Raw genomic sequence first — 17,238 nt, 5'->3', positions numbered from 1 at the left:
TAAAATGCTTAGAGTGAATGGAATAATGTGACTAAAATAATGGCACTCCCAGAGTTCAATTCAATTCAATTCAATTTTATTAAAGTGTCAAATCACAACAAGTTGTCTCAAGACACTTTACATAGAGAAGAGACCCGACAATCCCACCCTGAACAAGCAAATTTTGCGACAGTGGCAACGAAAAACTCCCTCTTAACTGGAAGAAACATCAGGCAGACCCTAGGCTCTAGGGTGGCGGCCTTCTGCCTCGACCGTGTCGGGGAAAGAGGAGAGAGAGAGAGAGAGAGAGAGAGAGAGAGAGAGAGAGAGAGAGAGAGAGAGAGAGAGAGAGAGAGAGAGAGAGAGAGAGAGAGAGAGAGAGAGAGAGAGAGAGAGAGAGAGAGAGAGAGAGAGGGGGAGAGAGACAGAGGAGAGACAGAAAGAGATACAGAGACAGAGGAGAGACAGAAAGAGATACAGTGCAGGTAGTAACAGTAACAATAGTAGCACATATAATAGTGTAAGATATATATGATAGTATAATATAGTCCATGGACCTGCGACGTGGGAAATAAAAGAAACTCCGGGGAGCGGGTCCCCGGTTGTAGAATTAGTGGCAGGCCTTACTAGAGCGTGAATCCGTACAGGGTTAAGGTCCTTACACACCGGTGAATATAGCGAATATACGCAAAATTCGGAATCGTTCCGAATAATTAAAAGACGCTTTTCCGCTTCGCTTTTTCGCCTTTTTGCTCCATGTACGGAGCCATTGATTTTAAGGTTTAAAAAAAAAACGCATTATTCGCACGAAAAAAATCGCCCCGGTGTGTAACAACCTTTAATCACGATTGTACCATTTTACCATTGGGACACAAACCCACACAACCAAAGGGAGGACGAGAAGAGAGAGGACGAGAGGAGAAGGGGGGGGGGGGGGGGGGGGGGGGCTCAGGGGAGGGGAGAGAGGATAACTATAGGGTGACTGAGTCTATACACTTCGGCTATAGGCTTTATCATAGAGAAAGGTTTTTAGTCTAGTCTTAAATATACAGAGTGTGTCTGCTTCGTGGACTGAGACTGGGAGAAGGTTCCACAGCTGAGGTGCCTGAAACTTAAATGCTCTGCCTCCTGTTCTAACTTTTTTGGGGGTTTCCTGGAGCCGTAAGCATTTTTTCATACTGTGGGCGCAGTGGTGTTCTGGCTGGTTTATAGGGCTCGATGAGTTCTTTGAGATATACTGGTGCCTGTCCATTGAGAGCCTTGTATGTGAGGAGAAGAACTTTAAACTCGATTCTGTATTTAACCGGGAGCCAGTGCAAAGAGGCCAATGAAGGAGTGATATGATCTCTTCTTCTGGTTCCTGTCAGTATGCGCGCAGCAGCATTCTGGACTAGCTGCAGGCTATTTAGGGACTTACTTGGGCAGCCTGATAGTAAAGCGTTGCAATAGTCCAGCCTAGAAGTAAAAAATGCGTGGACAAGTTTTTCTGCATCATTTTTGGACAGAATGTGCCTAACTTTTGCAATATTACGCAGGTGAAAAAAGGCATTTCTTGAAATTTGTTTTATGTGGGACTGAAAGGACATATCTTGGTCAAACGTGACTCCCAGATTCTTTACAGTGGCCCTGGAGGTCAAGGTAATATCATCTAGGGTAAAATTCTCATCGGCTAATTTATTTCTGAGGTGCTTAGGGCCAAGTACAATAACTTCAGTTTTGTCCGAGTTGAGGAGTAGGTAATTACGGGTCATCCAACTCTTGATGTCTATAAGACATGCTTGAAGTTTAGCCAGTTGATCTGTTTCATCTGGCTTCATTGATAGATATAATTGTGCTGCACAGTACATGTACTCAAGTTCTGTACTTTTTTAAATGTATTTTTTACTTTACTGGAGTATTTGAAGTTTTCAATACTTTTACTTCTACTCCACTACATCTGAGACAATTGTTTGTTACTAGTTACTTTAGTTACTAGTTACTTTGTAGATTTTAATTATTATTATACAACATACATTAACCACTTCAGCCCTATTTAAACTTCTACAAGCTCACAACTATTTTCAAAATATTTCATACATGATACCTTGTGAAACGGGACATCGTGCATAATTAGTACTTTTTGGTACTTAAAGTACATTTTGATTACCAGACTTTTATTTGTGAGTTTCTACATTACAGTATTGACACTTTTACTTAAGGAAAGACTCAGCACTCGGCACGGCACTCCTGTTCTTCACAGGCTCGCTGTTTTGTTTTTTGTCATGGCTGCCAGTTCCCACCTGATGTCATGTGGTAGTCCGGTCTGCTCCAGACCGTACTGAATAACTGCCAGCTTGCATAATGTCTGCAGACTAGGGCTTAAGTCTAAGATGTGCAGGTCATCGGGTGTGCAACACCCTCCAAAGAGGGTGATACGATCTCCCACCATGCAACAGCACATGTTGGACATTGCACACGGGCCACTCCCTTTGGGCACAACCTTCGCCCAGGAGAAGGTCCCGGGATTCAATTTCCACAAATCCGTGAAGTCCTGGTCAACCTTGTCGCCGCCGAATATGTACAGCTCTCCATCGTAGGCAAAGGCTGAATGGCCCATGCGTTCCTCTGGATGAAGCCGTGCAGAAGGCGTGCTCAGCCAGCAGTTGGTCTCCGTGTCGAACACTCTGATGTCGTTGTAGTGGTCCCACTGGCCCCCCCAGCCCCCAAATACAAACATCTTTGTCCCGATGACAGTGGCAGAGTGACACGATGAAGCAGGTGGCGGAATGCCTTTGGTGTTGATTAGAGACCAGACCATTGTGGCGGTGTCCAACTTGTAGACGTCATTAGTGTATACGTTCAGCTCGTTGCATCCTCCACAGATATACACGACCTTCCCCAAGACACAGGCCGTGTGGTCGTCCCTCGCTTCCGGAACACTCCCGTAAATCTTTGGATTGAACCATCTGTGGGTGTCGACGTCGAATGTGTAAAGCTCACTGCTGTACATCCACGGGCTAGAGTGTCCCCCCCAGATGTAGACGATATCGTCTATCAGCACAGCTGTGTGGCCGCAGCGCATGGGGGGAACCTCAAGGGGACGCTCTCCTCTTCCAGTTGTCACCGGCGGGGGCAATTTCATCCAACGGAAAGACACCGTATTGAAGATGTGCACTTCAATCTGACCCTTTGCTTTGTAGGACCCTCCGAAGTAGTAGACTTGGCACCCGACTGCTACAGCAGCACCGGTGGGGAACCCCTTTGGTGCGTCTTTCAAATGCACCGTCCAGCGAAACATTTCACAAAACAGCACCAACTGGGATCAAATTGGATTCCTGCAAGAAACTTGAGAAAAAGAGTGCTCCGGCGTTCAAGATTTGTGAAGAGGTATTAGAAGTGGTCTGTGGTTCCAAGAGGGTGGAAAAATCCATACAAAAACAAAAAAATAATCCAAGACACTTGATTTAATGTCAGGCTTAGTGCATAATTGAACAAGTAAAATAATTGCCAACACGTTTCGACCCAAAGGTTGCCTTCATTAGGGCAGACACGAGGAATCCTGGAGTGTTGCTCTCCAAAAGAATGGTGTTTTTCTGTGCTCGCTACCACTTATAATTAATATAATGGCACAAGCATCCGGCTAAGCTTGGCCAGTCCATGAAGTGGATGGGAGGGGTTGGCCAACCAGGGAGGCCGATGCCTGTGTATCTCCCTATTGGCCCAGGGCAAATCAGGGAAGCCCTTCCCTGATTATGTCCTTATCAGTGGGGAAAAAGTACTGATTTTAGTAAGAGTATCAATACCACAATGTAGAAATTCTCTGTTGTTACAAATAAAAGGCCTGTATTCAAACTTTTACTTGAGTAAAAGTACAAAAGTATTGGCACCAAATATATACTTACAAAATTGTGCTTACTAATTATCTAAATCTAAAAAGTAACTTTGTATTGTAATTGTAGTGGAGTACAAAGTACACTATTTACCTTTGAGATGTAATGGAGTAGAAGTACAAAGTATAGAAAAGTGGAAGCACTCAAGTAAAGTAAAAGTACCTAAAAATTATTAATGAGTAAATGTACTTACTTACTTTCCACCACTGCTCCCTATTATGGTAGATCAGGGAAGTCAATGCCTTTTTATCTCCCGATTATGGCAAATTGATGGCCATAGTGACCCCACCAAGGCAGGCTCTGGAACACAGCCGTCCAGATGGTCAATGTGTAAAAAGGCCAATGCTATTATTGCATGGCTTTATATCAATGGTTCTCAAACTTTTTCATGTCAAGGACCACCAAATTGATATTTATTTGGCCACGGACCCCCATCTGAAAATGTTTTGTGCTGATTGTGACGCTATGTTAACTACTTTTGCTGGGGACCCCTGGAACCCCCCCAAGGACCCACTTTGAGAACCAATCATGCTTTTATGGGATGGCTTTATATGGCTAAAATACAAAAATAGACCCCACTTTGAGAACCACTGGTCTAGAAGAGGTTCTGTCTGACTGTGTGTGCTTGTCTGTTGGCTAATCTCACAAACCCCTAAACCAATCCACACCAAATCTATTTGCTGCTGCCAGTAGGCCAAGGAAGTAGGGATTAAAAAAGTGAGTTTGTAGATTTGCTATTTTCAAAGTTGTTTTACAAATTGACCCAAAAAAGGCTATATTTTGATGTCAATACTTTTGTACTTTCACTCAAGTAAAATTTGTAATACTGGCCTTTTATTTGTAACAGAATAGGCCTATTTCTATAGTAGTATTGATACTCTTACTCAAATCTGAGTATTTCTTCCATTTTTCTAGATGTTTTAAAACTGCCAATAAAGTATTCTATCTATCTATCTATCTATCTATCTATCTATCTATCTATCTATCTATCTATCTATCTATCTATCTATCTATAGGCATCAGATGAAAAATATGTATAAAATATGTTAAAACAACCTGTGTTTTATGAAAAGGGTAAAGCTTTATATTGTGATAGTACTCACTGGTAGGCCTATAGTGTTTGTTCAATAGCGGGGGACTCTCTGTCTCTCCATCTTTTTAGCGGCGCGATATTAGCCCTCTATACCTGGCTTTTGCGTCAACGTTCTGATTGGTCAGGCTCGCCAAGGTTCTGATTGGTCAGGTCCGTCAACGTTCTGATTGGTCAGGCCCGTCAAGGTTCTGATTGGTCAGGCAAGGGGACTATTCATGACATCACTATGATGTCAAGGTTTATTTTTTATTTCCTCATGTTTTTTTAGCGGCGCTGGCGCCGCTCTATACTATGTGATTTTTAATTAACAGAAAACACATTTTCAGGTGGCTTGCCAATTTCATTTCGACAATAACCCATTCATCAGCTTGATAGTGTTCCAGTTCAGGTTTTGTCTGCTTGTTTTTTGTTTCATCACTTCCAATTTCCCTTTATCCTGTATGAATCCTCTCCTGATTGGATGAAATTGGTTTCCCAACCTGAACATTTATTTACTGTTCACTAAAGAGCTGGAAAGATCAGATTATAGAGCTATTTAACACTTTAAAGAAAAATACATCAGTAGAGTACAACTTTACAAAGAGTAGGTACTTGCTATTACAGGCTTTGACCAGTAGGTGGCTCTATGTTGTCCCTCGTCCCATCCCCTTTGTATACATTTCCCCAAATATTGCCTAAAAATTGAGCAGTTAAACTAATTTAATATGTTTTAATGTATCATGCCTGGATGTGTTTTAATGTACCATTTTTAACGGCAGACTTATGCATGTAGGGATTTTAAAACCACAATGAATTTAAGAAATGGTATGTAAACTGAATTTTGAAATATTCCTCCCCCTCCCTCCCTCCCTCTAAAAAGATCAATAAATAATGGTCTGTGATTGCTTTTGCTTACCATAAGTATACATTTAAGAACATAATTAATTTGAAAACAATATACAATCAGGGCCTAAAATATGTCAACAACAATTTCAAGAAAAATACATATGAATATTGTAAATAAATTCCCGTATTGGCTAATAATTTCATAAAATCAAAGTTCTACCTAAAATGAATGTATAATTATGCATTCAAATGGACGAAGAGGACTTCCAGGAACTATTTAATGGTCATATTATGAATAATGTGAGATTGGATCAAGTACAGTGAAATCTTCTGTTGAAGTGACTCTCTTCATTGGAGTTTTATTTTTTATTATTTTTTATTCACAAAACAACACAGTACAAACTCAATATGCAATTGATAGAACAAAACAAGAGCCAGGAGCATTTCACGCTATCAAAAATATTGTAACATGCAGAAGCTAGTAAGTGATTGATTTCAATAGCTTTTTGTAAGTCAGATTATAATGCATTTTCATATTTTGTTCAAGCAAAACATCAAAATAAGATTTTTACTGCTACATTTACGAATGGCACTTCTCTTTCAAACCATTATGAAATGTATTATACATTTATATTACATACAAAATGTGGCTTATTTTCTTCAAACACCACATATAATGACCCACGTTTTTTTTTAATATTTGAAATGCATGATTATTATTATTATTCTGTGAAGGTATTCTAAAAACAAACAAATAACTTTGTTATATTATATAGTATATATATTATATAATATTTCCGTATCCGGTAAAAAAAAAAAAAAAAAAAAAGACCGGATATGCTACATCCAAAGCGAATTGGTCCCAAAAGTGCCTGATGTACAGGTCACTCCTACGACGGTGTCGCGCGAAGCAAAAAATAGCAGATCTAAAAGCTCACGAAGCGTGGCGAACGCGACGCGTTGCGAGCTTGTAGATCTACTATCACCCTGTTGTCCCCCCCCCCCCCCCCCCCCACATGGTCACGTGGTGCGCGTGTCGTCATATCTTTTGTAGCCGTGTGTGTCGTCGCGGCCATTTTGGGGGCAGGTTCGTTCAGACCGTCGAGCAGCTCGCTCTCCTTACAATCACCCACCGTGAAATAGGGACAAAAACAAACGACGCAGACAAAGAAACGAAGAGACAAATCCACATAAATAACAGCAGAGCAGTGAAGATGGGTCCGCCGGGAGACAGAACTCAGCGCTTGTGTGATGAAAGAACGGAGGACTGCGGCTGGATGCTCACTTTATCTTGACATGGCGAGTACGACGTTGTGACGACGGAAGAAAAAGAAGAAGAAAAAAAACGACGAAGAGGAGAGAAAAAAAACAACGACGAAAAACTGCATAGAACAACGCATTTCATTGTTTAACCGTTCAAATCCCCTCTTTTCCCCCGTCGTCGTGCTGTTGTTCGGTCCTGTTGTTGTTATTATTATTATAATAAAGCCAACACTGGACCGAGGGGGGGCTTCGGTTCCATGTGTCAGAAGAATTGTGTCAAAATGCTGACGACGAAGTGGAAACGGTCGACCGATTAATCGTGTAACGTCGGGTCCGACCAACCGTGTAGTGTAACGGGTTTGACTAACCGACCAACCGTACGTTTAGCAGCGTGGTGGTGGTAGTCCCGGCCCTTGCACACACACTCACTAACACACACGTACGGCCCCGCAGACCCAGAGGCCAGGACGGAACCATGAACCAGCCGTAAACGATGTGAAAACGAAACAAGAAAGGGCGTCTTTTTTCAAAGATGACTACACGTTTAAGCTAGGTCTGCCAGTTGACTGTCAAACCGACAGAAAGATAAGATGTAGCTAGTCGACTCGGTTTGTTCACTAACTAGCTAGTGTTGGAGAATGTGTTGCGTAGATTAGCTCGAGGGAGGGGTGTTAGCTAGTCTAAGAATAGACTGTTTGACACGATGACAAACGACAACAACCGTAGGCCCCTTGAATGGCGCTGAGCAGAAACAAAAATACCAGAAATGTCAAGTTATTTCGGTGTTACCCGATGCCAACCTCTCCTGGCATCTGCGTTTACCTGCTGCCATGTTTGTCTCCTAACCCCCAATCCGTCTGTAATACTTATACAAACACTTTAAATAGCCACAAAACCACAGCCATGTATCAGAGACTCTGAGATGACCACCCCTACAACTATAGGAGATTTGTCTGCTTGCTAGATTTTGTAGTCTTCAATTTCACTAGCAACGTATATATATTTAGTGTTGGTATGGGTTTTGGTAGTAGCAGCCCCTTTGCTGTCAACCAAGAATAAGTGCATTTAATTTGATTTGCCCTTTTTAATTTGAAAGTAAATGTTTTAAAATCTAGGGATTCTCGAATAAGAAGTTAATTTGGCCCTCATTGAAAAGTCATGTCTTAAACATGCATCCTTGAGTTCTCAATAAGGAAATGTAGTCTTATGCTGATAAGCGTCCCCCCCTCCCAATATAGTCCCTTTACAAATCTGAAAATGACTTAGATTGATTTTGGATTTCTTTCCTTTTTCACTTGGTAGTTAGCGGGTATTTTGAAGAGCTAGTATAGAGTTGTTTGACGTATAATTTCTGCAAAGGGTAGCTAGCTACACCTCTTTGAGAGAGTGAGTGTATAGCCAAAATATTCTGTACAAGCAAGGGCACTACCATCAAAATCTAACCATGGGGGACCCAACCTCACGAAGAAACCAAACAAGGAATCGCCTTCGTGCTCAGCTTCGGAAGAAAAGGGAATCTTTGGCTGACCAGTTTGACTTCAAGATCTATATAGCCTTCGTATTCAAAGAGAAGGTTAGCATTCATAATACTGGGATCTTATCCATGGTACAATTTAATGTGAGGGTGTTGGCCTTGATTTCATCTCTTGCATCTTCCCGTGACATACTTCAATTGTTGTGTAATATCAACTGTTATGGCAGTGTCACTCAATGACGGAATGGTTTGTCTTTGTTGTTTGTCCTCACAGAAAAAGAAGTCTGCACTGTTTGAGGTAGCTGAAGTGGTGCCAGTGATGACCAACAACTACGAAGAAAACATCCTCAGAGGTGTACGGGATTCCAGCTACTCCCTTGAGAGTTCCATAGATCTCCTGCAAAAAGATGTGGTGCAATTGCATGCCCCCAGATACCAGTCAATGCGCAGGGTAAGTCAATGAGCCATGTGTTTAAGATGGTGTTCTTTCTAGGCCCCAATGTAGAGAATATTTGCTCTCTGGTGTCACAAGGCAGGTACACACTACACTTAGCCTTTTACATATTGATGCCGTTGGGCAGAAACCTCTTATCTCCATATTGTAACCTTTTTCATAAATTAATGCACTACTTGATCATACTAGCCTGGCATGGCCAGACTAATATCACTGCGTAGATATTAGTCTGGAATCTCTGTGTGGAACCTGCATTTCCGAGGGGCAAATAAAAAAAATGCAGCTGGTGATAAATCCGCCGCATATTATTTGCATACTGGGCTCTGATTGGTCCCTCACAACTTCGGAGGGAGAGAAATAAAATCTCTATTGAGAGGGGCCAGACCTAATCTGCCGAGGGCAAATAATTATTTTTTTGCAATGGCAGATTTGTCTGGAACCAGGCTATGATCATACTACTATGTCACTCAAAAGTAGCAGATCTACAAGCTCGAAACGTAGCGCGTTTTGAGCTTGTAGATCTGCTTCTTTTGCTATTTTTTTATTTGAATCCTGAAAAGTAACAGTTTGGACATTGAAGGTGTCTACCCGACAGACGATATCCCTAGGAAAATATCCGTTTGTTATAGGTAAATCACAGTGTGTCACTCCTAGGTTTAGTGATTCGAGGTGATTGATGTCATTGATTTGTTGTCATTCCAGAAATGAATGTCGCCTAATGTGACAAATTGAACTGACTACAACAGTAACAACACTTAACTCTGACTACTAATATTAACCAAGAACTAACTAACAATATAGAAAGTCCCCAATATACGATAATGACAATAAAGTACCACATCCACCCACAGGGTTTCAGCTCGGCTCATAAAGTTGCACAGCTTGTGCAACTTTGAGTTGACGTAATTTGACTTGGTATGAGTATGCTCCCTTAAAGCTCTTGCTGCTGTTCCAGTTCATAAACGGCATCTCGCCAATATAAGTGTGCATTCCCACTTAAAACTTATGTTGCAGATTCCATGGGGAGTAACATTTCTACACAACTCTTTCAGATAGCATTTAGTATTTGTACGTGGGCTATGTGGTAATGTATGTAGGCATCCTTCATTGCAGTTCACACTTTCACTTTTGATCTTCAAATACAACAGTGTCACAAACAGTGTGCTAAAAACAATGTTAAACTGCCCAGAAATCCCCTTTACGTTGGCAGAGGCTTCAGTGATCATCTTAGAAATGGTCAATTCATGATGTCGACAGCTGTCAGAACCTTTTTAACATTTAAGTTCAAGATTTTAACTGTGTTTATTTAGATAAGCTGTTATAGATATTTTAAGTATTCTGTCTTTCTGATTCACTCCTTTTAATTATTGTTATTTATGCATGACTCCACTATGTTGAGTATTGTGGTCTTTCGTTACCTCGGGCTACATTGAAAATGAGGGTCTGCCCCTCAATTGTACTCTGAGTTTAAATAAAGGTTATGATGAGAGAATGCATAAATGCAGAATGCATACATATTTGTCTAGTTTTACTGTATAGTTGCAAACCGGTGTTGTGCACCAGAAATATGTACTTGCTCACGACAGGTGAGCTTGTAGTGAGCTTTTAGATTGGCCATTTTGGGTGCACAGCACACCGGTGTGTAACATAGTATAACTCAGACTTGAGAGACCCTTTAGAACAGAAAAGCAGCAAAGATTGAGAAGCTGCAGCCCTTAAACTTGCCATGCTGTTTGATTTAAATTGTGTGATTAAGGAAGTTGTGGAATCAACAAGGCGTTACTTAAGTTCTTGTCATCATGTTGTGTCCATCAGGATGTGATCGGTTGCACACAGGAGATGGACTTCATTCTTTGGCCACGCAATGACATTGAGAAGATCGTCTGTCTCCTGTTCTCCAGATGGAAAGGGGCCGATGACGAACCCTTCAGGCCTGTTCAGGTTAGACGTTTCACCATGCTAGATTAGTATTAACACTGGGAATGCAACAGCAAGTCTGCTGAAGTCTTATCATTGTATCCACGGTCTTGTGTGGCGAAAATAACCGATCTACAAGCTCAGAACTGCTATTTTTAGAACATTTGGGGGAATCGGCTATGCCACAAATAGGGACGCCAGGTAGAAAGTGATCAATTTAGTGACAAATGGGTATCGCAGGGTTAAAAGTACTCACCCACTGCTGGACCCTGGGGTTCATTTCCTCCAATTGGCCTCCAAATGTTCATGGGTGAAAAGGCGGCAGGGGTTTCTGGTCTTTTTGTCACTGTACTCGTAGTCTCGCGAGCCAGACAGTTGCCTCCCACAATTCTCAAATGCTTCCGTCATACAGTCTGGAGCACGGAAGCGTTGAAAATGATCAGAGAATAAAGCGGATGTGAGGCCTCCTCCCCGCCTCCGTTTCGTCTTTACAGTCCTACAAAATGTTCCTAATATAAATTAAAAAAAATCAAAGCATGTATAGCTTGCTGCTTATCAGAAATGGAAATTCTAAAATAAAATTTAAAGATATTTTAAAATAGCATTTTTGTGAAAATGACAAAGAGATGGACATTACAACTTCCGTTCTCTGCTTTCGGGACGTGTAGTTCTAGACTATATAGCGTTCAAAGATTATGGAATAGTTGTCTGGCTACGCCAGACTTCTGCAGACGTGACTCCCACAGGCCGGTCGGGGCACTTGTTCCGCGAGCAGTGGAACTGGCGGATAGCGTGTTCCTCCTGGTGAAACTCTTCACTGTCATGTGAAAAGAAGCGGCTGTTGACTCCATGTGTGTCGTGTGGTTGTCTACACCAGTGGCTCTCAAACCTTTTCATGTCAATTAATACATATTAGCTCGCAGACCCCCATTTGAAAAGATATGCAAGGGACCCCCAGTAAGAGAATGATTGTTTTACGGCTATTATAGCAGTGATTCAATTTCAAGGAGACCCACTTTAATATGCATTAGTCCACAGACCCCCATTTTTTTTCTCCCAATCTACACCGTAAAATCCTCAATGTCATCAATGGACCCTCACGGACCCCTGGGGGTCTTTGGGCCCACCATGAGAACCACTGGTCTACACCCTCCCCAAGACCGACTGTGGTGGATAGCAGAGACAGGCGCTGTAAAGTATAGTTAATTGTTCCAGGAGAATTGGCATAACGATTGATGCCCAATTTATGCACTGTCGTAATGGCCGCCGTGACGCTTTGTGATCTTGTAGATTGGCAAATTTTGGCACACAGCACCATTATGACAAAGTAAAAACTGGGCTTAAGTTGGGGGAATTGGTTGATGTGTTTATTTTCCTCCTTGCTGCCAATTATACTGGACTTTTATTGTCCTTGTGGGGAAATATGCTTTGGACTGTCCATCCTGCAGTCATAAGATAAAACGCATACAATACTTTCATACACATGCCACACTTCAAATATACACATAAACACACCTGCTGACGATGATGACATTGCACTGCCCTCATGGCCCACATATTGTGCAACTCTTATACTTTCATTATAGCAGAAGTGGTGACATATCCTGTAACGTCTATGTGGATGTAGCAAATGAAACTTCCTCTGCGTTAACAGGCCAAGTTTGAATTTCATCACGGAGATTACGAGAAGCAGTTCATGCACGCTGTCGGCCGCAAGGACAAGGCTGGAATGGTGCTGAACAACCCCGCCCAGTCTGTATTCCTCTTCATGAATAGACAGCACTTACAGGTGAGTCTGACACCAGCATTATGGATAGACAACTGAGGTCGTGCTGTAGATTGCTTGATCACTTAAACTTAACCCAGGGGTCTATAATTGGTCCTCCTTTTTTTCCCGTCTACACAAATCTCTTTGCCGAAAACAGCCGATCTACAAGCTCTCAATGTGTAGTGGCTAGTTGAGCTTGTAGATCTGCTACTTTCACAGAATGTTTGCCTATTTTCGCAGAAGGTTTACATATCGACATGCCCATAATGGGGTTTGCTAGGGTTCATGTCGTTTAAGTATCCCTCCGGTATTGGTCAGCCTTTGCTTTTAGCTGTTTAGTGATCCCAGAGGAACCATAGACCATTTAAGCACAACATTAACATTCTAAGTTTTTGGCGAAATATGGCACATGATTAATCCCGGTGACACGGCTACTGTATGTTTCGGAACTACAGACTTCATTATTTGTATACAAACATTGAGACTGTGCACATGCACAGTTGCACACAGGTTGCGTTCATCTTGTTTCACTCAACGTCGCGGCAACGAGGTCCCCCTGCGAGTCGAAGCCAATCACAGCGATTGGGAGTGGGGTTTCGAGAACAGCTGGTTTGGGAATCGCACATGGGAAACCAATGAGTATACAGTATATTAAAGGAGACGTCACAGTACACTAAGCCTTCTCCCTTCGCAATGGCAGGCAAACTGCAGCCGAAGGTTTGATGAAATGCATTTCTACACGTAACTTCTTCTCCATTGCGTCTTATGAACGGTCAGGCTCTTGTGCAACCTGCCTGCGTGATGGCGTTGTGATGGCGTCTTATAAGGGGACTATTTCTGTGTGTTCTGTTCCATCTGGCTCTTCCTGGTGACTGAGGGCAGGCCCGGTGTCTTGACCAGGCAAAAGCCAGAACCCTCCCCCTCAAGTGAATGTTGTGCCCCCATCAGTTACAATGCTGCATAAAATCATTTTCATTTACTGTGTACTTTTGTTTGTTTATTTCTCCATTTCTTTTTTTCTGCCAATACACGTTGCTGTGGCAAATTGGTCAAATGAGAACTGACACTGCTTAATCTTTTTGGTGCATGGCTTTGGTACCATCACCCGGCGGGCCAGCCACGCTGTCATTGGCTAGTTGTTCTACTGAGTTGTATTTTATAGGTGAAGTTGTAGGAGAGTTATGTTTCACCTGGTTGCCAACTTGCCATAGCATCGTTCAGGCAGAAATGGAACATAAAATTGGATATAGGGGAGCTTAAGCTTGTTGTTTTGTATTTCATAATATGACTGTCAAGCAAAAGCGGTGAAAATAGCCGATCTACTGGCTCATAACTCATCCTATCAACACACTGTGAGCTTGTAGATCTGCTTTTCTGTTTAGGCTATAATATGCCCAAATCCTAAACCGTATTGCTTGCCCCTCCAAAACAAGTAAGCTTTAGCCTCTATTTTTTTGTTGTTAAATCTTTTGTGTTTTATGGCTCTTTCAGACTCCTAAAACCAAGGCAACCGTGTTCAAGTTGTGCAGCCTCTGCCTGTACTTGCCCCAGGACCAGCTGACCTGCTGGGGTGTGGGAGACATCGAGGACCACCTCCGCCCATACATGCCTGACTAGGACACCCACTCTGAACCCTCCTCTCTCCCCACGTATACCTAAAACTACTGAATCAACCTGATCTAGTTCTCACCGCCCCCTTTTTTCCATCCAATAGTATTGAACTTGTGCTTGGATCTGTCCTATTTGTCACCCACTCCTTCCTTTTTGTTTGTTTTTAGTTTTTTCTTCCCCGACCTGAAGCCGATTCAGTTCCTTATGTTTTTTTGCCTTCATCACCCTACCGTACATCCCATCCTGTGGATTGGTCGCCCCCTCCTCCCCTTTTATTTTTTGTTCAACCCTCAACACTCACCCCTGTTCAACCCCACCCTTCTCGCTCATCCACTTTTTATTTGAACCTGCACGTTGGTTTTTGAGTGGTTGTTTGTTCTCTTGGGAGCCATACTGTCAACAACACCTGTCACCGAAGGAACTCTTTTATGTTGTCACAAAACAGGAACAAAAAAAACACACAAAACACAGGTCTTCACGGAGGTCCTCAGTCGGACATGTTTGATAATCCTTGCTGTCAATACAAAAGGATTGAAAAAGCTTGTTTGTGATGTAAAGATACCTGGGGGGATTTCTAGAACAACCTTTACACAATCTTTTGACCAAGGACAGGCACGAATGGGTGTTTAAAACTCCTGTATAGACAAAGATAACAAGATGAACAATATTTGTCAAAGTCATTTGGTGTAGGTATTGCTTCTCTTTTTGAACCTGTTAGGTTTTTGTTTTGTTTTTGGCTGGACAGTTTGTTTAACTTTCAGGTGTCATTTGCTTTTTCTCTAAACATGCTAGGCAGTAGAGCCTGACTGATGCCAGATGTTTTGGTCCGATCCGGATTTTGGACAGTGCTAGACCACCGGTTACCGACAATTTTGACCAGTATTTTGTGAAAAAGTGCAAACTCTCGAATCAATTTGAAAAACTGATTTGTGATTTAACTTCTAAACCAAAATTTAAAAAACTGTTTTTTGATTGATTAAAAAAAGAAAACAAACTGAACTTTATTTTTAACATTTTTTAATAGCCGATCTTCATTTTCGCAATGTGATGTGTTGACAGCTTGTAGATCGGCTGTTTTTGAAAATCTATAGCCTATAACTATTGCGACACAAGGCATAGTCACTGAAAAAGTCAAATAATGGCCGATATATCAGTCGGGCTCTACGGGCAGACCTTTGGTAAAATCAGAATTGGAAGGTGTGACAGATGCAGACAGTTGAAATGTTTGGTTTAGTTGCTCATGGTTGTCACATGCAAGCCATTCATGCACTATTGATTTAAGCTACTGAAAGTGATGTTTTATGTTTTTGGGGAGTGTGGGTTATTGGTTAACTAAATGCTGAGGAACTAATGTTTAAATATAATGTACCTAACAGGAAAGTTTAACAGATTTTTAATTTGACTGACTAAAAAAAAGAAATAATTTGCTGCAGTGCTTATTAAAATTGAAATTCTTCTTTGCAAGCTTGCTTTTCAAAGAATCCGAAGCACAGATGAGTACATATAATTTAGCTCCATGTTGATTCATTATGTTACATAGAAAGGGGTTAGGGTGGGTCATTTGTTTTTGCTTTATTCTGCAATGATTCTCAAATCAACACTGCTGAACATATCCCAATACAATGCAAAATTTGAAAGCATAACTATTGTCTTTTTTTTATTGCATGTATGTTTGGTTGAGCTTGTGAATCCAGTAGCATGTTGCCGACCATTCAAAGAATTCATTTATTGGTCACAAATGTAAATCATTTCAAAACAATTTACAACAGCCTTGATTGCGACAGTGAGGTGGTGACTTGTTAAAGCCACAATCTACGTGTCATGTCCTCTCCGTTATACATGAACTCATATACAGCTTATTTAAAAATAGACCCAAAAAATATTAAATGAAGATGAAAAGGTCAGTGACAGGCTGATTTTACAGCCAAATGCTCAGTTCTACATGAGGTAATGCACTCTTATGCACAGCAGCCATATTGGAAAGAAATTGGGCTTCTTCCTTATGTCCTTCACAGATGCCCAATTTCTATGATTGTAATGAAGGCTCTGTTCCATTTATTGTAGCGCAGTGGTTCTCAAACTTTAATTTCAAGGACCTCAATAACTCAACAGTGTACAAATGGATCCCAAATGTTCCATTTGTACACTCAGGAGTTACACATCCGTGAAGGGCCATTTGGAACCAACTGTTGTAGCAGAGTGTACAATATCGGCACCCTGAGACTGACCAGAATGGAACAGAGCCTTAATTAGTATAAGTGGTAAGACCTGTGAAGTAAGGAAGAGGCCCAATTTCGCCTATTATGAGTGTAACGCCTAGAATTTGAGCCCATGTCACCTGTGTGGGGAAACCAAACATCTACCTCTCAAGAGGGAATCAACCCTTGGGCTTCAGACAGTACTACCTGTCAACCAGTAGGTGTCCTACTGACACCAAGGTCTTCAATAGTAAAGTCAGGAGACCACCTCCCAACCACTGCAGATGAACTAGTTAGTGTGGTTGCCCGAATGGGCAACCAGACTATAGTACTCCTTTGACTTTGTTTATTTATAGATAAACTTTATTTCGGGCCGCTACTCCTCCCACAGTCTATTTTTCCCAATTTAGTGCTATATGTCAAAATGACCGGTCTGACCGGGAATCGTGCGCTTGCATAAGGCTAAGAGATTGGTTGCATAGTTTAATTGATATTGATTTATTAGTGCATTAAATTTCCCCATCCACTTTAATGGAAACGTGAAAAAACTCAACTTCAAGTATTTTTCCCTCAGAAACCGTAAGAGCTACAGTTACAAGACTTTGAGGGAAGGTTCATAGTTTATTGCTAAATTATTGAAACAGTTATTACACCATTTGGCCTCATGGTGGCGCTATAATAGCCCACTTTACCTTTTGCCCTATAACTCTTGAACCGTAGGTCGTAAAATCAAAATTTATTTTTCCCTACATTCCTTGGGTCATTACGCAACTCCCCATATAGGCCA

At 41.6% G+C, this 17,238-nt stretch overlaps 1 protein-coding gene across 1 annotated transcript; it reads left to right on the top strand.

Annotated features, from left to right (window-relative positions):
• The first annotated feature begins 6,835 nt into the window (after nucleotides 1-6,835).
• cUnh6orf62 (chromosome Un C6orf62 homolog) lies at nucleotides 6,836-15,890 on the top strand. The gene is made up of 5 exons (XM_084080982.1): nucleotides 6,836-8,602; nucleotides 8,778-8,954; nucleotides 10,773-10,898; nucleotides 12,529-12,663; nucleotides 14,134-15,890. The coding sequence occupies exons 1-5, from the start codon at nucleotides 8,474-8,476 to the stop codon at nucleotides 14,257-14,259; spliced, it is 693 nt and encodes a 230-aa protein (XP_083937108.1). The 5' UTR covers nucleotides 6,836-8,473; the 3' UTR covers nucleotides 14,260-15,890.
• The last annotated feature ends 1,348 nt before the right edge of the window (nucleotides 15,891-17,238 follow it).

Source organism: Gymnoscopelus microlampas, assembly GCF_963454915.1.
Source record: "Gymnoscopelus microlampas genome assembly, chromosome: 15".
Lineage (NCBI taxonomy): Eukaryota > Metazoa > Chordata > Actinopteri > Myctophiformes > Myctophidae > Gymnoscopelus > Gymnoscopelus microlampas.
Note: the sequence above shows the minus strand (reverse complement) of the source record. Positions and strands in the feature narration are given on the sequence as shown.